General features: G+C 40.9%; 1 protein-coding gene across 3 annotated transcripts in view; it reads right to left on the bottom strand.

Annotated features, from left to right (window-relative positions):
• The window catches only part of arap2 (ArfGAP with RhoGAP domain, ankyrin repeat and PH domain 2), a 216,028-nt gene that overhangs the window by 92,950 nt on the left and 98,315 nt on the right, over positions 1-24,763 (bottom strand). For all 3 annotated transcript variants that reach the window (XM_048599096.1, XM_048599090.1, XM_048599102.1), the window contains one exon: positions 15,856-15,925. In XM_048599096.1, coding sequence (XP_048455053.1) covers positions 15,856-15,925 — 70 coding nt within the window. The remainder of the gene's footprint in view (positions 1-15,855; positions 15,926-24,763) is intronic.

Raw genomic sequence — 24,763 nt, 5'->3', positions numbered from 1 at the left:
CAGTTGTTTATTGCGAACCGAGCGTAGGTGTTCTGCAAAGCGGTCCCTGAGCCTCCGCTTGGTTTCCCCAATGTAGAGGAAGCCACACCGGGTACAGCGGATGCAATATACCACATTGGCAGATGTGCAGGTGAACATCTGCTTGATGTGGAAAGTCTTCTTGGGGCCTGGGATGGGGGTGAGGGAGGAGGTATGGGGGCAGGTGTAGCACTATGTAGTTACTATGTTGAAACATTTTTCTGCAGCATCTAGCAGAACATTGCAGTACTTAACAAAGGATGTGTATGTGTCCTCATACTTTTGACTCAATTTAAGAAAATTCATATTAAAAGCATTATCTTAGAATTATATGGTGGTTGAGAATTGATGACTGTAAAATGCCACCAAGAAATGTATAATTGATTCATGCTATGCAGGAGGTATAGTTTTACATGTAGTCTGTAGAGACCAGTGATAATCACAGAATCAATTGCAAAGTCATACACAACAGAACGATAGTTCAGGCCTCTCAGCTACTGCTTACTTCCAACTTACTCCATGCTCAGCATCTGATTCATTTTTCTTCCAGCCTGTCTTTCCACTAAAGACTCCAAGATTCCAGTTCTTATTCCCTGGAGCTTCTTATTCCTAATAGGCTTCAGATCATTCCTATCTTGCAATTCTTGTGTTCACTCCAGGGGCTTTGTCCCTTGCCCACGGGAAATCCAGAGATGAAATTAAAACAGTTTGTAAAGAAAGTCTGGTCATTATTTTTAATAATTTCTTCAATACAAAGATATCAAATTCCAATTAGAAGAAAAGCATGTCTCCCACACAATGCTCACTGAGAATGCATGATTTTCTCAGGATTGAAACAATATAGCATGTCAGGGGTAACATATGCCTTGCTGTTAAAGTGGATCTGTATGAAATCTGTTTTGTCCCTTTCAGAGCATAACAGCAGACTAATTACTATGTCTTACCAAGGATAATTAAAAACTAATTGTCCTTGGGTAAACAACACTGCAAACACTGACCATCAGCAGTATGTGCTGACAGTTAACAACACTGAAGCTCTTCACATTAACTATTACATCTTGGTAATAAATAAAGGTTTACTTTTTCTAAACTGTAAATGCATCTAACTCAAACATTATTCAGCAATTCAGAGATTTCAGAATGATTTGCTCCCAGATACTGTGCAACTAGATTAAAAAAAGGTGACACAAAGGCAATGCAGGCCAGCTCAGCTGACACACTTCTCTCTCCTATTCTTCCAGGGAATTGCTTTGGCTGTGCTCATCATTTTTCTTGCTCACAACATTTCTGAACCTGCAATGTGACAAACCATCTGCACTCACTACCAGCGACTCACTCATACTGCGGAATTCTTAGCCAACTAATTAAAAAGAAATATTGATTGTAGGTTCTGTGTAATCCATGTTAAACCATGAGAGAAAGAGAAACATATTTTTCTTTATAAAAAATGCTTCTCTAGAATTTTAATTCATTCAGTTTTCAATTCATATTTGCAACTCAAGTAAACACTGTGAATGATCATCTGTGATTTAGAGATATTAATATCACTTTTTAAAGTTTGGATTTCAAATTAATGTCATATCGGTGTTGGTTACTTTTGTGCAGAGACTAACAAAAAAGGTCAGAGTCCTTCCAAGTACGTGGTCTCATTTAGTATGTGTCAGAGAGCAGATGACTGCAAAACCCCTGGAGTGTTAATGAAAGATTGTTGGTTTTCAGCTATGCTTTGCATCATCCCAGCTTTTGAAGCTTGGTTAGCTTAGTTTTCATTTAACATTGTTCAATTGTGGGATATGGGCATCGCTGGTTAACCAGTATTTTTTGCCCATCCCTTGTTGCCCTTGAGAACGTAGTGGTAATTTGCAATGCAGAGAGATATCAACAGTGTAGGTTCACTTCACTACAGGAAGTAAACATTGAAAGACATTAGCTTGCTTTTGGTTTAAAATAATTGACTGATTTTAATTTAGGAACGCCCAAACTTAAAGGTTTTACAGCAGTTTTGAAGAGTATCTGATCTGGTCAGCAGCAAATATGGTTTATTTTCTATAAAGGATTATAGGACAGTTCAAGGAAAGCTATTACATTGGTGTAAATGTTTAACTTGTGAAATTTTCAAATCATGAGTGTTTGATTAGAATTCAGCAGATTATTAAGATTGAGAATGTTTAAGCCTTCAGTATTGGGAGTAGTTATGCAATATTTCACAGTTCACAGGAAAGGACTATAGAGAAGTCGTTAAATCAAACCTAAAAGATTTGATATGGAAAGATAACTTATCTGGATTTGGAACACACTAAGATAATGGCATGGGAAAATAACTGTGACTTTGTTTTGCTATGTTTTAAAATCTTTCACAGTGTGTTCTGCTTTTAGATCGCTTGCATATTGTTTCATTATTTATTGCATGTAGTAAACTTTCTTATGAGTGAGCATCTGTAGCATTGTGTTTATTTTTCAGTGACGCACCACTTTAAATAAAATTTAAAATGTTAAAAAGGTGATCCATCAAGCCAGGTTTCATACTGGTATCTGGAGTTCCCCAGTTGCACCATCAGCTGATATTGTAACAAAATTCACTGTGGAAGATAGAAGAAGCAATATATTTCAGTCCATGAATATTTGTGAGGGTAAATCAAAAAGGTTTAAAGCAGGCATTTTAAACTAACTTTGCACTTTTCAGTTCAATATCATAAATAGTGCATTTGTGAGTCATTTGCCTTGAATGTCACTAAGATATATTAGGGGATAAAATTAGATTACACTGACTCACTGTCACTAGTTGCGCTCACAGAATGATCCCTGCATTGAAACAGGGAGACTCAAGGAATAAGTAATACTGGGCCCCACAGCTCACCTAAATTGGAGTAGCAATTGCAGATCTGTAGTTTGGAAACAATAGTGTAAACACTCTAAGCAGTCTTAATATTTTCTCTACAAAATATGGCTCTGTCAAGGCGCCTCAGTGAAAAAACAATCCAAACGCCCATTCATTGATGCTGAAGAATATGGGTACAATTGATCTCTTGAACTATTTGATGAGTTAGCTTAATGGAAGCAAATCTGAGAGTATGAGATACAAGATATTTGACTGGAGATTTCTTCTGTACTCTGTGAAACAAAACCACAAATCGATTTTAAAATTTAATACAGGATTCAATAGCAAAAGGTGACTACCAAGTTCATTTCCCATCAGAAGTATTACATGTACACCACAATTGATATAATGTGCACTCTATCCAAGTAAAGCAGGACTTATTTAATCTCAAACAAACAAAGGTTGCCAATGAGTCATGAAAACTTAAAACTTGGACAACTGTTGCACTGAGTGACAAAACACAAGATTGCAGATGGGCTAACACAGCTAACTTTCCACCTCACTCATCTCAGGAATACTACACACAGGCCATTTTGCCATCAGTGAGTCATAGAGATGTACAGTACAGAAACAGATCCTTCTGTCCAACTCATCCATGCTGACCAGATGACCTAAATTAACCTAGTCCCATCTGCCATAAGTTGGCCCATATGCCTCTAAACCCTTCCTATTCATATGCCCATCCAGATGCCTTTTAAACGTTGTAATTGTACCAGCCTCCACCACCTCCTCTGGCAGTTTCATTCCATAAACATACCGCCCTCTGCATGAAAAAGTTGCTCCTTAGGTCCCTTTTAAATCTTTCCCCTCTCACCTTATACTTAAGCCCTCTAGTTTTAGACTCTCTTACCCTGGGGAAAAGACCTTGGCTATTCTGCCTATCCATGCACCTCATGATTTTATAGACCTCTTTAAGGCCACCACTCAGCCTCCATTACTCCAGTGAAAATAGCCCCAGCCTATTCAGCCTCTCCCTATAGCTCAGACACTCCAACCCCGGCAACAGCCTTGTAAATCTTTTCTAAACTCTTTCGAGTTTCACAAAATCTTTCCTGTAGCAAGGAGACAACAACTGAAGGCAGTATTCCGAAAGCAGCTTAAACAATTTCCCGCACATCCAATAGGTGACCTCCTACCTCAATGCACTCCAGGTACAAATGAACAAAGGGCTCAATTCAATCATTTTTCTATGCTGTATTATCAAAATGTGAAAGAATTACTGCTACAGGCATATAACTGACAGCAGGATTCAAATGATCTACTTATTCCCTGTAACTTAATTCTCTGAGATGGTTTCTTTTGTGATTGCTACTCAAGAGTTTAAGGATGGGTTAACTAATTTGCTTTAGTTGCTTAAAAAAAAATCACTTCTGAGTTACACGAAAGTGACAACTGCTATTTTCAGAATGTAACAATAGCAGGAATCTTTTTTTTTGAAACAGCCCTTTCTATTTATATAAAGAGAAGCTAATTTCAGCATTCTTCTCCATTTATCCACAATGGGGAAGAAAATGAGCTGGAATGAGCATTGGATAAACAAGGCCAGGAGAATCAAACATCTAAAAGAAAAATCAAAAATGTGATGGGAATATACTGTATAGGTGTGTGGAAGTGTCGGAATACAGATTGTTCAAAATCATTAAAACAGCTATTTCTCCGACAAGGGACTTAAACACATTTCAGTAGGCAGAGAATCTGGATTGGTCCCCTGGGGAAGGTCCTGATTTCAGCTATGAAGTCTAAGAAAATCAATGAAAAACTGAAGCACCTCCTAAGAGGGAGGGGGAAAAATGCAAGGTAATTCATCAACACATTTTTTTTGCCATTTGGAGCATCTAACGTTAGAGATAAAGGGGAAAAAAACTTTCCTCAGGAGGGATGGTGCTTGCTATAGTTCGGGATTTTTATTTTTCTTCTGAAAGGATATTTGAATTCAGTTAGGTTTAACTGTGTTTTAGAAATAAGTGAACTTGCATAAATTTTCTTTTAATAAATGTCCACAGACTGTAGGTAATGAACATATGTATCACTGCAAGTTTTTGCAGTTCAACGTAGTGACAAAAGCAAGTAGCCAGTTTACAAAAGGCATGAGATACTCAGAATAATACTTTCCTCCCATGTTTTTGGAGAATGAACAAGATTAACTGAAGTTAATGCAACTTGCTTTAATTGTTTTACAGTGCATTCACTTGCTGTCTGCAAAATAAAATCAGTGGGTAATATCAGCCCATGAGTGGTGTGGGTAACGGAGAGCAGTGCAGGAGAATAGAGTGAAAATGAAAAATCCAACTCTCAACGCCAAGAGAAAAAAGTCCAATTTTCCTGTCAAGGTTTAAACAGCTAAACAAAAACCTCACCAGTCAGCGTGGAGCACCTTATTTCCAATATTTGCATTTCTTCATGAACTAATCCCGCCTCATTTATATGCAGTTCATGATTCCTCAATGCTTCGGTGAGAAACTAGATGGCGACATTTCCCAACTGGTGGGTGCAGCTTACCACTTGCTTCTCTGGGCCTCCAGATAGTTGGATAGTTCATTTACAGCATCTCACTGCATGCTCCATAAGCAACAATTGACTCCACCCTTAATTCACAATTGGCAAAAGACAAGCCTCATCACATCATTACATCTGATCTCGGACTAATTCCTAGTGACTCATTGAACAATTCATTATATTTGGAGCAAAACATCACATTCCAATGCAATGCTCCTACCTGGTATCTGCACAGGATGAATCTCATAGCTCTTAGCTTATTTTCTGAGTGTTAATTTACTTTCCTCATATCCCCAGCATCTCTCCCGTGCTTATTACTGTATTGCTGATATGGTGAGAACTTCCAAGAATACCATCTGGGCCTTGAATTGCTTTTTAGCATTGACAGAAAACCACAAAGTTCACCATGGCAGCTGGCACTGAATAGTCAAGGAGTGAACACACTGCTGTATGGCACCACACTACATCAATGTCACATCTGTGCCATGTGCCAGCAGTGTACATGGCAAACAGATGCTGCATGTTCTTCGAACAAATGGACATACTGTATCTAAAAGTCTAAGGGGAACAGTCCTCAGTGGTCTGAAGGGGGACTATTGTTAGTCACGGGCTGCCACCATAGTCAAACCAGGGCATCATTCAATATTAGGCCATGACCATTGGACAAACCTGCAGGTCAGGCCCAACTGGTCCAGGAGTTACAGGTAAATCAGTCATAGAGTCATACAGCACAAAATAGACTCTTCGGTCCAACTCATCTATGCTGACCAAGTGGTCCAATCTAAACTAATCCCAGTTATCTGTGTTTGACCCATATACCTCTAAACCTTTCCTATTCATGTTAACTGTCCAAATGTCTTTTAAGTGTGGTAACTGTACCTGCATCTACCACTTCCTCTGACAGTTCGCTCCACACATGGAGCACCCTCTGTGAGAAAAAGTTACCCCTTAGGTCCCTTTCAAAGCTTTTTCCTCTCACCTTAAGAGTAAGCCCCCTAGTTTTGAACTCCCCACCTAGGGAAAAGATGTTTGCTATTCACCTTTTCTATGCCTCTTGTGATTTTATAAATCTCTATAAGGTGACTGTTCAACCTACTACGCTCCAGTGAGAAAAGTTCCAGCCTATCCACACTCTCCTAATAATTCAAACCCTCCAGTCCCAGCAATATTCTTATAAATCTTTTCTGCATCTGCTCAAGTTAATAATATCCTTCCTTTTGCAGAGCAACCAGAACTGTATACAGTATTCCAGTACTGCCATAACATGACATCACAACTCCTATATTCAATGCTCTGACCAAAGAAGGCAAGCATGGCAAAAGCTTTCTTAACCACCCTGTCTACTGTGATACAACTTTCAAGGAATTATGTACCTGAACCCCTAGGTCTTTCTGTTTGACAACACCCCCCAGGGCCCTACCACCAACTACAATTCCTGCCCTTGTTTGTTTTACCAAAATGCAATACCTTGCATTTATCTAAATTAAACTCCATCTGCCACTCCTCAGCCCTTTGGCCCAATTGATCAAGATCCCTTTGTTATCTTAGATAACCTTCTTCACTATCAACTATACCATCAACCTTGGTGTCATCTACAAACTTACTAACCATGCTTCCTATATTCTCATCCAAATTGTTTATATAAATGACAAACAAAAGTGGATCCAGCACTGTTCCCTGTGGAACACTGCTGGTCACAGGCCAGTCGGGGAGCTGTAGAGACATAAATCAGGGAGCTAGGTTACACTCAGTTGGAATGCCCTCATAAACCATGGCAGGGGGTGGGTCATGGTCATAGTCAGTCAGTCCCTATAGTTTTAGCAGTAAAAGTCAAGGAAGGTTATCAGGGGGTAGTGTATGCTGTGATGGAGAAAGCGGGAAACGCAAGTGTGGACATTTGATGCATTATGCTGGGACACAGAGGAGGCAATGGAAGTGAAGGTGGTTGCAGGACACCAAATGTCAGGATGGGATGTGATTTTGCATAGGAGGACACTGGGGAGGGTTTCAAGGATATTGATTGTTACAGGAAAAGGATCAGTGGGGAGCCTGAAAGCCAAAGGGGTTGACAGGGACAGCTACATGAAAGGGATATGTGAAAGGTGAGGCAGGAATCCTGAGTAGTGGGCAGAACCTGGCACTACCTCCATGAGCAAGAACTGGAATTGTGACATCTTTGACCAAACCTCACCTGTATAGTAAGGATGAAAAATGGCTGCCAACACATTGACAGCAGGCAGAGTAAGTTTCATTGTTTTGGTCAGCAGGGGCAGAATCAACATGTTCACACTGAAGACAAGTCCCCATGGCTTTTAAGTACCAACTATTGTCCATCCTTGAGTGAGTGTGCACTTGCTTCCTTGCTAATCACACAAACAGAATGAAGCTTTGCCTCCACAGATGCAAACACTTGCAAATGACCATGTTGTCTCACAAAGTGGCTGTGAGTGTGGAATGTGAGTGGAGGCTGTGGTTAACTGCAAGGTGTTCACATTAATGAGAAGATCATTGAGGACATTGGTAAAGTACTAAGTCTCGGCTACACTCATGATCGTAAGGGTTGAACGATATCTAAAATCTGTTGCTATTCAGGATGCTTCTCCGAGATGAGCAATTCCTGACCCGTATAACTGCTATCCTCTTCAGAAAGTTTGAACAGGCTGCAAGGTTACTTAACTCTGATATTGAGGCCACAGATCCTAGTGTTAAAATGACTGTCAATTAGACATAGACATATTACCATTAAAATTACATATACATTTACAGTTCTGAAAGAGATGTGTCAGCAATGCTGCCTATGTTAGCTCAAAGTGATTGTCTAGGTGCAGTCACAAGGTTTACAGCAGAGAGTGGAGGGATTCTCCTCTGTAGTGGAGCATGCTAGTCTGGAAGGTGGAGGTCACATGAATTCTAACGGTGCCTGCTTAAGAGAAAAGAGGGCATTCTTTGGCTAATGGGGTAGGACCAAATTCTGAAGATTCTCAGACAGGGAATGTTCACCGACGATTGGCCAATGTTCAGCAATATTCATGACTCCTCAGATAGTAAAGCGGTCCATGTTCAACTGGGCAGCATTCAGGCTTGAGCTGATTAGTGTCAAGTAACATTCATGCCAGACAAATGCCCGGCAATGTCTATTTATGATAAGTGACAGTATAATCACTGCCTTTGATATTCACTAAATCCTCCAAAATCAACATCCTGGTAATTACCATTGGCAAGAATCTCAACTGGACTTGCCATACAAATACATTGGCTACAAGAGCAGTTCGGGGCTAGGAATCCTGGAATGAGTATCTCATTGGTTTGGAAGCTGCTATCGGAGTTGATTACAGATTCCAAAACTAGGCAGCATAGGTTTAAGGGGAGAGGGGAAAGATTCAAAGGGACCTGAGGGCAAATTTTTCACACAGAGTGAGTGTGCATGTAAGGAACGAGCTGCCAAAGGAAGTGATGGAGTTGAGTACAATTACAACATTTAAAAGGCATCTGGATGGATACATGAATAGCAAGGGTTTAGAAGGATATGGACCAAATGCTGGCAAATGGGGCTATATCAGGTTAGCGTAGCCGGTCAGCATAAACAAGTTGGACTGAAGGGTGTATAACTCCATGACTCTATGGTTAGGATTGCATTCCCCGAGTTTGGAAGAATGAGGGGGAATATCACTGAAATTCATATAATTCTAAAAGAAATGGACAGGTTAGATATAGGAAGTATGTTCCCAATGGTGGGGGAGACCAGAACCAGGATCACAGTTTAAGGATAAGAAATAAAACTTATAATGAGGAGAAATTTCTTCACCCTGAGAGTGGTGAGTCTACGGAATTCACTCCCACAGAACGTGGCTGAGGCCAAAACATTATGTGTTTTCAAGAAGTAAGTAGATATATCTCCTGTGGCTAAATGGATCAATTGATATGAAGGGATGGAGGGCGAGTACAGTGGAACTGTGATATTGAGCTCGATGATCAGCCATGATTACACTGAATGGCGGAGCAGGTTCAAAGGTCAAATGGTTAACTCCTGTTCCTACCTTCTATGAGTCTTGGCAAACATGTTCAGTGCATCTTGTAAATGGTACACACTGTTTGCAATGTGCATTGGTGGTGGAAGGAGTGAATGTTTGTGGACACGGTACCAATCAAGTGGGCTGCTTTGTATCAAACCATGACAGAAAAGTAAAAAAGCAAACTAGTCAGATTGCCTGGTGTTAATCTAATACACCTGAAAAAGCTTACTTGCTGACATTTGGAGGCTCTTGTCAAAATTGGGACAGCAGTCGCACAGATTAGTCAAGCAACAGCCAGCCATTCATCCTCGTGAACTGCAACCACTGATGGGAGTTAACAATGCATTCTGGAAATTAGAAATGTGAGTTTTGTCCAGTTAAACTTTACATCTTCCCTAACTAGTCACCTTATCAGTGCAACTTTTATGTTGAGTTAAAATCTAAAGAACTTAGTTTTGAAGACAGCCTTTTTTGAATGAGGATAACTGGTATATTGTTCAAGAGAGTTTTAACAGGGAGACTCTGTGCTATGTACATGATGTTCTGTTAAAGAACTACAATTATCTTTTGTCAGATTATAATTACATGAAGCATTACTTCTTTCTTCAGAAACATACAGGAGAAATGGCCATTCAGTTGGCTGCTTTGTTCAAGTACTGCTTCAGCAAACAGAGCACAGCTCATTAGCCTGATGTCATGCATTAATGTATTGCCTTTTATCATGTAATCAAGCATCCCAAGGCAACTTACAGGAGGAACTGCAAAAATCAAGTTATATTATGGTCAATTTGAACCTCCGAAATGATCCAGGAGCACTGACAGAATGTAGCCAGTGATAGGGAGAACCGATACATTTGAGAATAGTACTGGACTATCATGTTTATAAATCATGTGATTTAAGCTTGGAGATTGCTAATATACCACTGAGAACATTGTGTAAAAACCACCCAGGACATGGTGTTTGTAGAATGACACAAAGCAAGGCAGTTCTCAAATACATCAACAGAGGTGTTGCAGTATGAAAGGAACTATTTCAGTTTGAAGTAAATTAAAGAGTTCAAGAGAAGATTAGTGAAAAAAAAAACTAGAGTTTTTAATCCTTGCAGATGCAGAAGTTAAAAACATAAAAACCATTTTTTTTTATTTACTCTTTAACTATAATGAAGGCTTCTAAATCATTTTTAAACTTGAGGTACAAATAGAAAACTTGCACGTGGTCACAGGGGTATTGAAGATGAGACAGCTAAATATGTTTATAGAAAATGTTTTGTCTGCAATGACCTAACAATCCTTATCCTGTGTGATCGTAAATGCTGAAAGGCTGGCCAGTGATGTGAATGAAGAGTTAATGTATAGGAAAAGGTGCCATGATGAGAAGAACGCAGAGAAAAGAGCAGATCATATCTAAGTGAATACCCAAACTGATGAAGGCTAGAAAGCAATGTGGAAGCAGGCCATTTGGCTCATTGACTCCACACCCACCCTCCGAAGAGCATCCTACCCGAACCCACATCCCTACCCTATCCCTATAGCCCTGAATTTCCCGTGGCTAACCCATCTAACCTGCCCATCCCTGGGCACAATGGCCAATTGACTTACACGTCTTTGGACTGTTGAAGGAAACTGGAGCATCCAGAGGAAACCCATGCAGACTTGGGGAGAAGGTGCAAACTCCACACAGTCACCCGAGGGTGGAATTGAACCTGGGTCACTGGAGCTGACAGGCAACAGTACTAACCACTGAGCCACCGTGCCGTTTAGAAGGAGGTCCTTGCAAAAGCTAAGTGAGGAGAGCAAAGGTTCCTGCTGAGGGTAGAAATAAATAAATCTGACAACCTTTAAGAACAGATAGCATGCGATAGGAGGATGAGGTGCCTTCATATCTGGAAGAGTCAACAGTATAAAAAAAAAGGATAAGATATCTATATGCGAGAACCGAGACAAACTTTTGCAGCTGGGGTCAGGGAACCTGACAAATATAACGGAGTGCTTGGGAGAGGCAGTTGTTGAGCAGTTCTAAAGAATGACCCAAAACCAGATTCATAGGAGCCTAAAAAAAAATAGGTGCAGGACTAAGCCATTCAGCCCTTCAAGCCTGCACCACCATTCAATATGATCATGGCTGATCTTGCAATTTCAGCAGCCCATTCCCACTTTCTCTCCATACTCCTTCATTCCTTTAGCCGCAAGGGCCGCCTCCAGATCCCTCTTGAATATATCTAACAAACTGGCCCCAGTGCTTTCTGTGGTAGAGAATTCCAAAGATTCATAACTCTCCGAGTGAAGAAATTCCTCCTCACCTCAGTCCTGAATGGCTTACACGTTATTCTTAGACTGTGCTTCCACTCCATTGGAATCAATACACTCATTGACATTGAAATGATATGGTGACAAGGCTTGTTACCAAATGAGCCTAACCTTTAGGACAGAGTGGATGGCTAATAGGAGGCTGGGACAATGTAAGGAGTTACTGACAGTGAAATGGAAAGAAGGAAAAGTCAATCCTCAGAGCTCAATGGGCAGCTACTACAACTGGGGAGGGGAATGGCACAGATTATAAAGCTGCTTCTGTGTGGTTGCAGCCAGGAATTTTTAGGTTAAAAACATAAGGAAGTCCAGGAGGGCTTGAGTCTGGCATAAAGATAGGAAGGACAATACCAGGCGAATATTGTGAAGCTACGGTCAATGATCAATATCAGCTTGATGCAGGAAGAGGAACTTTTCAATAATGGCCAGAAAATGGTGGCAGCTAAAAGAGCTTGTGTTAATTGGGATCCTGTCCTGTTTGATTTGATCAGCAGCAGAATGTTCAGGGTCAACAACTTCAACCACCTGCCACAGCATATTCACAGGAGCGGTTCAGAGTAAAAATGAGGCCTCCGGTAAAAGCCGCCAGTGACCTACTTATAGTTCAGAGGTCGCAGCCTGATTATATCATTTTTGGCACTTCTTTTTTCGCCATATTCTCTGCTGCCTCTCCACCAAACAAAAAGAAAACCAAAGAGCTGCAGATTCTGAAAATCAGAAACAAAAGCAGAAATTGCTGGAAGAACTCAGCAGGTCTGGCAGCATCTGTGGAAAGAAAACAGAGTTAACATTTTGGGTCCAGTGAGCCTTCCTCAGAACTGATGGTAGCGAGGAAACGTTTGGTATATATAGTGAAGGTGGGGGCTGGGGGAATAAATGTTATGTGGAGGTGGAGCCCAGAGAGAGAGAAAAACAGTTCGACAGACAAACAAGTGGGTAACGGTTAGCCTGGGAGAATCAGTTCAGTAGAATAGATCGAGTGAAGTGCAGGTATGACCCATATTCGCTGTTCACAATATGGTCCCCTCTACATTGCAGAAGCAAAGCTCAGGCTGGGAGAACGCTTTGTGAAACACCTACGCTCTGACTGCAAGAATGACCCTGAGTGTTCAGTTGCCTGCCACACCAACACACCACCATGTTCCCAGGCCAACGTCTCTGTCTCAGGCTTGCTGCATTGCTCCAGCAAAGCTCAAAGATAGCTGGAAGACCCACATCTGCCTGGGGACCCTGCAGCCTTCTGGACTCAATATTGAGTTCAATAATATCTCTCATGTCCTTACCCCAATGCCCACCCAACAGGCCTTGTCATCACCTGAGCTGCTATAACTAACAACCAATTGTCAGCTACTAATAATCCCCATTAGCAGCTATTCATTCATTCAGATTCACCTTCACCCATTCCTTTGTCTATCCAACTGTTTTTCTCTCTCTTTGGTCTCCATCTCCACTTATCATTTACTCCTCCCACCCCCTCCCCACCTTCAGCATATTTACCTTTCCTGAGCTAAAATCAGTTCTGAAGAAGGGTCACTGCCTAAAACATTAACTCTGCTTTCCTTCCACAGATACGGCCAGACCTGCTGAGTTTTTCCAGCAATTTCTGTTTTTGTTCCCTTTCCACAGAGTTTTAGGTCATGCATTCCTTTTTCTTTGTTTTGCTGTTCTGTACCTGTTAATATACTAAAAATTATCAAAGTAGAGGAGTTAGAAATGTGTTTTCAATCAATTCTTGATGTTACTGGCAAAAAAAAAGTTGCTCTCTTTGATAACAAGGTGTAGAGCTGGATGAACACAGCAGGCCAAGCAGCATCAGAGGAGCAGGAAGGCTGATGTTTTCCCAGTCTACAAAGAACAAAGAACAATATAGCACAGGAACAGGCCCTTTGGCCCTCCAACCCTGCACTGACACATTTTGCCCTTCCACCCTAAAAGTGTCTTCACTTACAGGATCCGTATCCTTCTATTCTCTTCCTATTCATGTATTCGTCCTGGCGTTTCTCGAAAGCTGCTATTGCATCTGCTTCCACCACCCCCCCAGCAGCGCATTCCAGGCACTCACCATCCATTGCTTCAAAAACGTGCCTCACACATGTCTTAAATTTCCCCCTCGCATTTTGAACCTGTGTCCCCTAGGAATTGACCCCTCCACCCTGGGAAAAAGCCTCATACTTTCCATGCCATTCACAATCTTATAAACTTCTATCAGGTCATCCCTCAACCTCCTGCATTCCAGTGAAAACAAACCTAGTCTATCCAACGTTTCTTCATAGCTAAAATCCCCCATACCAGGCAACATCCTGGTAAACCTTTTCTGTACCCTCTCCAAAGCATCCACATCCTGCTGGTATAGTGGTGACCCAAACTGTATGTAATATTCCAAGTGTGGCCTAACTAAAGTTCTGTAAAGCTGCAGTGTAACTTGTCTATCCTTATACTCAACGCCCCCTTCCAATTTAGGCAAGCATGCCATAGGCCTTTTTTACTAACTTATCTACCTGCGCTGTCACCTTCAGTGATCTGCAGACCCACACACCCAGATCTCTCTGCATATCAATACGCAGAGTCTCTCAAACTTCCCAAGGTCAAATTCACTATCCCTGCCCCCACATTTTCCCATTTGTTTCCCCCACCTCCCCCTAAAGCCCACTTTACCCAAGGATGGCATTTTCATTCCCTAGACACATTAAAACACATGATCTATAGCACAACCCTCATCTCAGCAGAGACAGTGTTCCTGTTAAGAAACCTGCATCATTCTCTCCAGCCTACATATTTCTTTGGGTAGAAAAATCAAATCTCTGTGAAGCAATTAAATTTAACAATAATTTAGTGAAAATGTCTGACTTCAATTTCACCAGAGGGAAAGACGTGTTCTCAAAACATAATCCTACATGTTGAATTTGTTCCAAGTCTATTGAAGTTTTGAGTTCCTAGACCTTACAATAAAAAGTAAATTATGGAAAAGCTATTTAAACAAGCCCATTTTTAGAGAATTTCCCTACACAGGAACTGACAAACACATCCAAAATTTAATGCGTTATCCACTGCACAAAAAGCTAACATGCTTTAGGACCAATCACATTAACAGGTATCCCTTCAAGTCTGATCCTATTATGCTGGAAGTAGTCCCTACCATTTATAAACACTGGTCTTTAACAGCAACTGTGCCAAAATGGCTTCACTGTTGGTTGAGTCTGGAGTTGGCGAAGCAATGGCAGAAGGGCATCGCAGCGACATCGATGAGGTGGTCCCAGTGGCGACAGATGCAACTGTGACGTTGGTGGATCCAGCAGAGGCGTCAGACAGGCGGTGGCGGAGGAGAATCAGCAGCGAAAGAGGGTGCCTGAAGAGTGGTAACTTCAATGTTGGTTGCGTCTGGTACAGACAGCGATGAAGCAGCGGTGGATGGATGACAGCGCATGCACTGTTGATGATGAACTGGCTCAGGATTGCAGGACTCTAAGTTATACCTTCCTATCTTTTTTTCTTATTCTTAAAACTATTCAAAATAGTCAGATCACGATACCTGTGAAAAAGCTTATTGTTTTCTCACTGTAAAATACATGTGACAATAAAATCATGAATACCTTCATAATAAACAATCAGCTAAGATCTATTAATCATCATGTGGCATACATGACTTAGAAAAAAAATGCACAGCAGTGAGATTTGAGGCAACCAATGAATCTCGAGGTTGTGGTCCATGAGTTTTTCTCTATCGGTTATGATCACCATGAAAACAAGCTAAACAATTACTAACTCGTGCCAGGGAAAGAAGGGAATCAAATTCCACTGCACCCAGCTCCCATCCTCTGTCTCCAACACACTTCACTGAGTTCCCCATCTCAGCAGGAAAGGGAAAATAGAGGGAGAATTATCCACGGGTTATATCTCATTCTTCCCAGAAATCGCCTTTATAAGATGGAAGAGGTAATTGCAAAAAAAAATTGAACTGATGTATTATTGTGCTACCAGCTGATTATATTCTTAAATATACAGACCTTTGATGAGAAAAAAAAGTACTTATTCAGAATATTATCATTTGATGATTTTTTTCAAAATGTATTCTAGATGTAGTTTATCATTGATAGTTTCACAGGTCATTTACACCAGGTTGACATTGTAGATCTACACAGTTACCTTCTCATTGTTGTAGTATGACAAATTCTCACCATCAAACTTAACCCATCGTTTCTGGAACACACAATTCCTGTAATAAAGTTGAAATAAAAGCAATGTGACTAAATGCTGTCAGTCAGTCAATATTTAGTTAAATATACATAGTTACATTGAAACCAAAACATTGAAACACACACAAAAGAAAATTCTTCAGCATTCGTGGCACCTCATTGGAAGGTGGTGATATAGTTCTAAGGTCACTGGACACCGTAGAAAACCAGAATTCCAGAGTATTATACTAAATAAAAACCAAAAGAATTGCAGATACTGCAAATCCAAAACAAAAACGGAAGTTGCAGTTGTGAGGAAGGGTTACCGGACCAGAAACATTTAACACTGATCTCTCTTCACAGATGCTGCCAGACCAGCTGAGCTTTTCCTGCAACTTCTCTTTACATTCCACAGTATTATTTTGGTGACATGGGGTTTGAGTCCCACCGTGGCAGGCAGCAATAAATTCAATAAAAATCCAGCAGTAAAAGCTAGTCTGATGGGCCACTCTGTAACCATTGTTGAATACTGTAAATACTCATCTAGTTCATTTGTACTTCAGGGAAGGAAATCTGCCATCCTCCCCCGATCTCCCCAACATATGACTCCAGGCCCACAGCAATGCAGTTGACTCTGAACAGTGCTCTGATATGTCCGATCAAACTACTCATTTCAAGGACGATTTGGAATAGGCAATAAACACTGGCCCAGCCAATGATGTTCATATCCCCATAAATTTTAAAAAGTTATAATTACCTTCAAAAAAATTCTGTTAGTTGTGAAAAGGTGCACTTTAGACCTATTACAGCGAAAACCGAAAGAGTTTAAATAATGGAATTAGAAGTATATTACATGTTAATAAACATTATATATTAATAAACTGGTTGAAAGTCATAAGTTCCACAATACCTTCATCAACCGCTTCTTGGTTAGAATAGCTTGATCAGGATTGGCATCAGTACAGTTGTAGGTATATAATGCTCCCATAGTCCAGCTACCAGCATGTGCACATATTCTCCCACCAAGACAATGGATGCATGTCATTTTGTTCCCAGGCCAATTGAAGGCTTCATTTTTAACCACTAACCAATTTGAACTTTTGGTTTATTGGATGAAAAGGCTTTGTGCAGAAAACTCGCACAGCCAGATTAGCTTCGATGAGAATGTAACAGGGCACTTCACTTCAGAGTCATGGATTCATAACCCATATTGGAAGAATTTCTTTTCCTGAAACATTTTGTCAATGATTCTGACTTTGCTGGCTCTCCCACCAACTAACTGGTTGTTGGAGGAGAAAGTACCCATGCATATCATCACATGAACCCTACTGTTAAGAATGGTTGCTTTCAGTAATTGCAACATTTCTCCCCCAATAACTAATTTTGTTGAAAAGGAGACAGTTAATGGCACCATTTTTTAAAAAGAAAAATGCGAAATTGATGGACAGATGGACTGAAAAGGATCTCTCACTTTAAATGATCTGGCAGTGACATTGCGTCTGGGCATGTGCAGGAAAGTGCCCCAAATTCTGTGCCACAAACCATGAGGTCTTTTTTTAAAAATCTTAGGTAATGGTCTCCAGTGATTTGCCCACTATTGACGTTAGACTGACTGGCTTGCAGTAACTAAATCTACAGCACTCTCTTAGTTTGCAAAGAAATATAACATTGGTCATTCCCCAGTCCTTTGAAAGCACTCCTATATCCAAAGGGGATTTGATTACACTGGAGGGAGTGTAGAGTTTTACTTCTGAAGAGAGACTGGATAGACTGGCATCGTTTTCCATGAAGCAGAGGAGACATGATTGAGATGTGTAAAATTATGAAGCACAAAGACAGAGTAGGCAGGAAGGTTCCCCTTGGTAGAGGTACCAATGACAATGGCACAGATTTAAGGTAAGGAGGAGGTTTAGAGGAGATGTGAGGAAAGTATTTTTTCCATCCAGAGGGTAGTGGGAATCTGGAACCCTCTGCCTGTAAGGGTGGTAGAGGCAGAAACCCTCATTAAGAACCATCATTTAAGAAATATTTAGAGGTACATGTGTGATGCCAAGGCATATTCGGCTTTGGGCCAAATGATGGAAAATGGGATAGTTATGTGATTGAGTCCATACAAATCAAAAACAATGGGCTAATGAGCCTTTCTCTATGCTGTAGATCTCTATGACAATGATTAAGACTGAGGTCAGAGGTCGTGCTTTCTCCACTCATGTTTCTTCAGCAATCTGAAGTGCATTCAATCTCGACTAAGTAGCTTGCAACTTTGAGGGATATCAATGTATTTTAGTGCCTCTTTTCTAGTTATGTCCTATCCAACATCACCACTTTTCTTCTCGACTATTGTGACAATATCTTATTAACTACACCCTCTTCTTTAAAGGACAGTTGCACAGTACTCATTCTGTACCTCAGTCATGGCTTCACATCCACCAGAAGATTTCCTTTTTTTGCCCCAATTGGTCCTCTATTTCTTCAAGTATTTTTTTAAAAGTTGTATGTTTATAAACATTTTAGAATTTATGAAAAGACTACAGGCTGCCACTTTTACCCCTAGGAGGTACCCTGTCTACTTCAGATTATCTTGAAGGGAAAAAATAATCTGAAAATATTGAGGAATAGGGGAAGCAAATTGCCTCTTGGTGTTACTTTGCAGTAAACCCATGCTTGCAAAACTCAGAACAGTGGCCAACATTAATTATGATTCTAGCATTATACAACACTCACTGAACAACCCTGATTGTACTAAGAATTGTACCAGGAAATAACTTAAGATAACTTAAGTCAGGTTCCCAGCATGGTTCATTTATGTATGCCAAAAGCTACATTTATTTGCATATAGTGTCCTGGGTTTTGCAGACAAACAGAATATGTTCGCGCACTGCGCCGTCTTTACTGAGCAAATGGCTATAGAGAAAGCCAATCCCTGCTGTAACAGCCTGAACAGAGTCAAAAATGCCAATTTTGAAATTAATCAGTTAATTAAGACCACACAAATTGTTAACCGTATCTCCATATCCAATTATAACCCAACCAATCATCATGCGCTTTTCATGCTTTATACATTGCTGCTTCCTTTCTTAAAACTGTCTATTTCTGAGTTTCAGGCCTCACAAGTGCAAGACAAAAGCTTCAACTTCATGTCTTGTTGTAGCAATGTTTAACTTCTCTGATACAAAATAATTCTTTCTCTATATCCACTTCTTAACACTGAAAACATTGGAAAATAAGCTTAGAAGATTGCTATGGATTATAATAGCCAGCCTGAACACTTGCAAAATATGGTCCGCAGCAAGTGGGATAACTACATCTAATATTAAAAGCAAGCAATGTAGAACAGCCTACCAGAAACTTTCTTATTCCTCTCCCCATAATACACTCTGAAACAGCACTGGCATGACTTTCTAACACCCAAATTACCTATTGTTTGGCCAAAACGTTTTGCCTTGATACGAAAGTTTAGTAAAACGGCAGCATGACTTTAAAGACAACTTTTTCATTTACGACTTTAACAAATAGATTGAAGGTCCTTTTCTAACGTCAGCCCCAAAAGTACATCCTGGAATCTTTTAACAATGCACATTTGTAAGTCTGTAGATGATACTAAGATTGCGGGAGGGACAGGCAGTATTGAGGAAGCAGGAGACAGCAGAAGGACTTGGACAGGGTAGGGGAGTCGGCAAGGAAGTAGCAGATGAAATACAAAAAGTGGGAAAGTGCAAGGTCATGGAGTATAGAAGGATGAGGGGGGGGATATGACTGAAATTTACAGAACACTGAGGGGCCTGGAAGGAGATTATGTCTCCAGCAGTAGGAAAGAAGAGGACCTAAGGGCACAGCCTCAGAGTGATGGGATGAACCTTTAGAACTGAGATGAGGAGGAAGTTCTTCGACTAGAGGGTGGTAAATCTGTGCAATGCATTGCCACAGAAGTCTGTGGAAGCCAAGTCATTGTGAGTATTTAAGAGATAGATACGTCCTTGATTGGTAAGGAGATCAAGGGTGACAGGGAGAAGGCAGGAGACTGGGTTTGAGAAACATCAGCCATGATTGAATGGCAGAGTAGACTCAATGGGTCGAATGGCTAATTCTGTTCCTATATCTTATGATCTTATGTATTTTTCAAATTAAAATTACAGATTCAAAACAGTGATGGTAATGATGATACCAATCAACTCAAGTTCTCGTTAATTTATTTTTGCAGTGCGTAGTCTATGGTTTACATACGGGTGCACATAAGCAGTTGCCACAATGGCTCAGTGGTTAGCACAACTACCTCACAACGCCAGGGACCTGGGTTCAATTCCAGCCTCAAGCGACTGTCTCGGTGTAGAGTTTGCACATTCTCCCAGTGTCTGTGCAGGTTTCCTCTAGGTGCTCTAATTTCCTCCCACAGTCCAAAGATGTGCAGGTTAGGTGGATTGGCCACACTAAATTGCCCACAGTGTCCAGAGATGTGCAAATTAGGTGGATTATCTGTGGGAAATGCAGGGTTGTACGGAGGTGAGTCTGGGTGGGATGCTGTTTGGAGAGTCAGTGAATGGCCTGTTTCTGCACTGTAGGGATTCTATGATAAGTATTTCTCAAAAGGAGCAAATGTCTACCACATTTGTTGTCTGAATGCTGTGTAACAAAGCATCTTACAGGGAGGATTGCACCAAGCACATCAACAAATGCCACATTTGCCAAAGGTGGCTGATACTGGGTTTAAAAAAAACTTCCCTTTCATACTTTGCGTTCTCTAGATAATCTTATTTTTCCATGTGACTGGTACAATGGAATATGGAATTCTCATTCCTTTTTCACAATTCCCATTTTCAGAAAAACCCGAAAAAACAACTAAATGGTTTAGATTTTTAAAACTTGACATATCTGTGGCATGACTGGATTGGACAAAGTAGTTGTGAGAACCATCAAATATGCTGATTCAGGGTGGCATGGTGGTTAGCACTGCTGCCTCACAGCACCAGGGACCCGGGTTCGATTTCAGCCTCGGATGACTGTCTGTGTGGAGTTTGCACATTCTCCCCATGTCTGCGTGGGTTTCCTCTGGGTGCTCTGGTTTCCTCCCACAGTCCAAAGATGTGCAGATTAGGTTGATTGGCCATGCTAAATTGCCCATAGTGTTCAGGGAGGTGTAGATTAGGTGGGTTATAGGGGGATGGGTCTGGGTGGGATGCTCTGAGGTTCAGTGTGGACTTGTTGGGCCGAAGGGCCTGTTTCCACACTGTAGGGATTCTATGAAATCTATTTAATGAAATTCTCCAGAAATCTGGCAGCACTTCAATAAAAGATTACCTTCTCAAAACCATCTTTATTGTAGATGGATGATCAGCAATACTGAAAAATTGGACCAATTCTCTAATTATCCTTCAACACTGCCAGAATTTAGGATGCAAACCTTCAATTCACAGCAAATAAAAGGGGCATGCATCTTTTCTCAGTCTTACAAACAAAAGAAACTGTCCATGCAACTTTGAAAGCTGTACTTTATATGAAAATGTAATTGAATTGGGTTGTTAATTATAGAGAATTATTCCACTGCTCTGTCTATGATGTTTCAGGTCTGTGTTTTCCACTGAAGAAATAAATCAGCTTTCAACATTTGGCAAAAATTATATATTTTATAATCATTAGTGGCACAGGTCCTACTTTTTGTTTTGGATGTCAGTTGCAAAGGTAGTTGAAAAGCCAATACTGATAACGAAGCAAAATGCAGCATTCATTTTTGACTACAAAGCTCAACCTTCACAGTTCAATAGCTACACCTAGTGGAAAAACTGGAAAATTGAAATCACTGCCTCAAAAGATTGATTTTCATTTAGTCTTTCATGGGGTGTGGATATCATTGGCTAGGCCAGGACTTTTTTGGTCATCCCTAAGTGCCCTTGAGAAGGTGATAGTGAGTTACCTTCTAGAACCACAGCAGTCCGTGTCATGTAGGAACACTCACCGTGTTAAAAGGGTGGGGGGGTTGCATTTGATCATTTTGACCCAGGGACAGTGAATTAACAGTGATATGTTTCTAAGTCAGGATTCTGTGTGGTCTGAAAGAGAACTTGCAGATAGTGCTTCCAAGTAACGTCACTGTCCTTCTAGGTGGAAGAAGCTGCAGGTTTGGAAGGTGCTGTCTCAGGTACATTTGTGCATTTTGGTGCATTTTGCAGTGCATTTTGTAAATGGCACACACTCCTACTCTGCGTCACTGGGGGACGGAGTGAATGTTTACGGTGCTGGATAGGATACTAACCCCATATGGACTGCTGGATGGGCGTGAGAATCTTGAGTGTTGCTTGAGCTGCACTCATGCAGGAATGCAGAGAGTATTCCCTCAGATAGCAAGAAATGCAGATGCTGGAGTCAGAGTCAATACAGTGTCGAGCTGGAGGAACACAGCAGGTCAGGCAGCATCAGAGGAGCAGAAGAGTCGACGTTTCGGGTCGGGACCCTTCATCAGGACTCGGCCCTGATGCAGCTTCTGTTCAGCTTCTGGTCATGGTAATCTCCAGGAAGTTGATCGTGAGGAGTCAGCAATAGAAATGTCACTGAATGGCAGGGAAGATAACTGGAACATTTCACATTGAAGATGGTCTTTGCCTAGCTCTTGTGTGAAGCAATTGTTACTTGTCACTTCCCAGTCTTGCTACAGTTCGCGTGCAACAAAAAATAAACTTCTCATTTCATTATTCCTCAATAATTCTGCGTTGAAAAATGCAAAGAGCAGCGTTGATAGAGAGCCATGCACATGGGAAGCTGCTCACTAAAATGGCTTCTTTATTGGCATTTTTAGTCGAAATATCAGCTTACAGGGGAAAAAAAAATGAGACCCACTTAAATAGTCACAACGCTCCAGGTACTGCGCTTGACATCTATCTTTTACAAGCCAGAGTTTTTTGTGCTGCAAGTTTCCCTTCAAATACGTGCAGCTACACAGATGGCTGTTTAAAAAAAAAAGACTTGCTTGGTTTTCTGATGAAGGGTCTAGGCCCGGAACGTCAGCCTTTCTGCTCCTATGATGCTGCTTGGCCTGCTGTGTTCATCCAGCCCTGCACCTTGTTGTCTCGGATTCTCCAGCATCTGCAGTTCCTACTATCTCTGCTTGGTTTTCAGAAGTTTGGACTTGCATATGACCTGCAGATTTTCAGTTTTTATCCATTTTCTTAAGAAAGCAATATTTACCATCTTTGATCCATGGCAGCAAGGCTTTTTTTTGTGCCACTGTAACCAGTTTACTGCAAAATCAGCAACTTTGTAATCTTTCGGGGAGAAAAAATACCAAACAGCAGCCTCACAACAATGACTTGTATTTTTATAGCAGCTCTAACAGAGGAAAATAATCCATGGCACTTTAGAGCAACTGTAGTGAACCAGGGCCACATAGATCTCATTGACTATGAGAACCTTGACTGGGCATGTAAACTAGAACCAGTCAGGGAGCTCTGGCTGAGAGAGTAAACAAGAGATTCAGCAGGTCTCCTCAGTCTAGGGACTGGATTTGAGCTGGCTAGTCAGAACCCATGTACTGTGCACATGTAAATAAAGGGTGACTTGGTGACAGTATACCAGCCTTTGTGCAGTTATTTCAGGAAGGTTATCAAACAAGATTCATGCCTCTTAAAAATCAGATGAGCAAAAGCTTGGGAAAATTGGCAAGTTTTAACAAGCTCAAAATCTTAGGGGGAGAAAAGCAGAGAGACAGGCATGTTTAGGGATGGAATTAGAGAGATTCAAACCCCAGTAGCTGACAACCCTGCCACCAATGGTGGAGCAGTTAAGAGCATGAATACGTCAGAGCCCAAATTAGAGGCAGACTCATATTTCACATGGACTATGCCAACACTTAAAACAATAATCGGAACAAATTCTAATAGAGACTTGGAACAAAAACAAAGTTGCTGGGAAAGCTCAGCAGGTCTGGCAGCATTTGTGAACTCAATATAGAACTTTAATAGAGACTTGCTTTTCGCTGTCATGATACATTTGGGTTCGGAAATGTCCCCCCATAGAAAATGTTTGAACTTGTTTTTTAGAGAATAGAGATATTCATGGGTAATTTCAATGAAGTCCCTCTCCATCTCCTATTTAACTTTAGCAGAAGACTGACAGCCAGCAAAAAGACAGACCACAAATAGCTGTTATATTGATCTTTCATTGAAGACATAGTGAGAGGTTCAAGCAATCCTCTGTGAAAATATACCCTTCTGTATCAAAATGAGGTTGAAAGCATTAGGTTCAAATGACTTGCTGGCCTGGCTTTTGTTATGTTCAAGTAGGAACTGAACTTAAGATACATACTTAAGTGCTTCCTCTCCCTGTCACTTTTGAAAAGCATCTCCTAAACCAGTTCTGTCCAAATGTAAGATAACAAGGTGTAGAGCTGGATGAACACAGCAGGCCAAGCAGCATCAGAGAGCAGGAAGGCTGATGTTTAGGGCTTTAGACCCTTCTTCAGAAAATTTTTCTGAAGGGTCTAGGCCCTAAACGTCAGCCTTCCTGCTCCTCTGATGCTGCTTGGCCTGCTGTGTTCATCCAGCTCTACACCTTGTTATCTCAGATTCTCCAGCATCTGCAGTTCCTACTATCTCTGTCCAAATGTAGCTGTCCGTTGGAACCATCAGAGTTTACGACATGAGAGACTCCGAGTAGTCAACTGTGAACATCTAACTAAAATGTAGTATAATCAAGGACAGCGTTCATCCCAGTTTATATTGCAATTCAGTCCAGCAAATGCAACTGATATCTTTCCAACTACCAAAGATGGAGATCCAATCATATCACTGTTACAAATTTTGCACGCCACTGCATCTTTCCATTTATTCATTTAATATTGAAAATCTGTTTGTAGTTTATAGTCCAAGATATGCCTATTGAAGGTAACTTAA

The sequence above is a fragment of the Rhincodon typus genome, chromosome 1 (assembly GCF_021869965.1).
Source record: "Rhincodon typus isolate 14 chromosome 1, sRhiTyp1.1, whole genome shotgun sequence".
Classification (NCBI taxonomy): domain Eukaryota; kingdom Metazoa; phylum Chordata; class Chondrichthyes; order Orectolobiformes; family Rhincodontidae; genus Rhincodon; species Rhincodon typus.
Note: the sequence above shows the minus strand (reverse complement) of the source record. Positions and strands in the feature narration are given on the sequence as shown.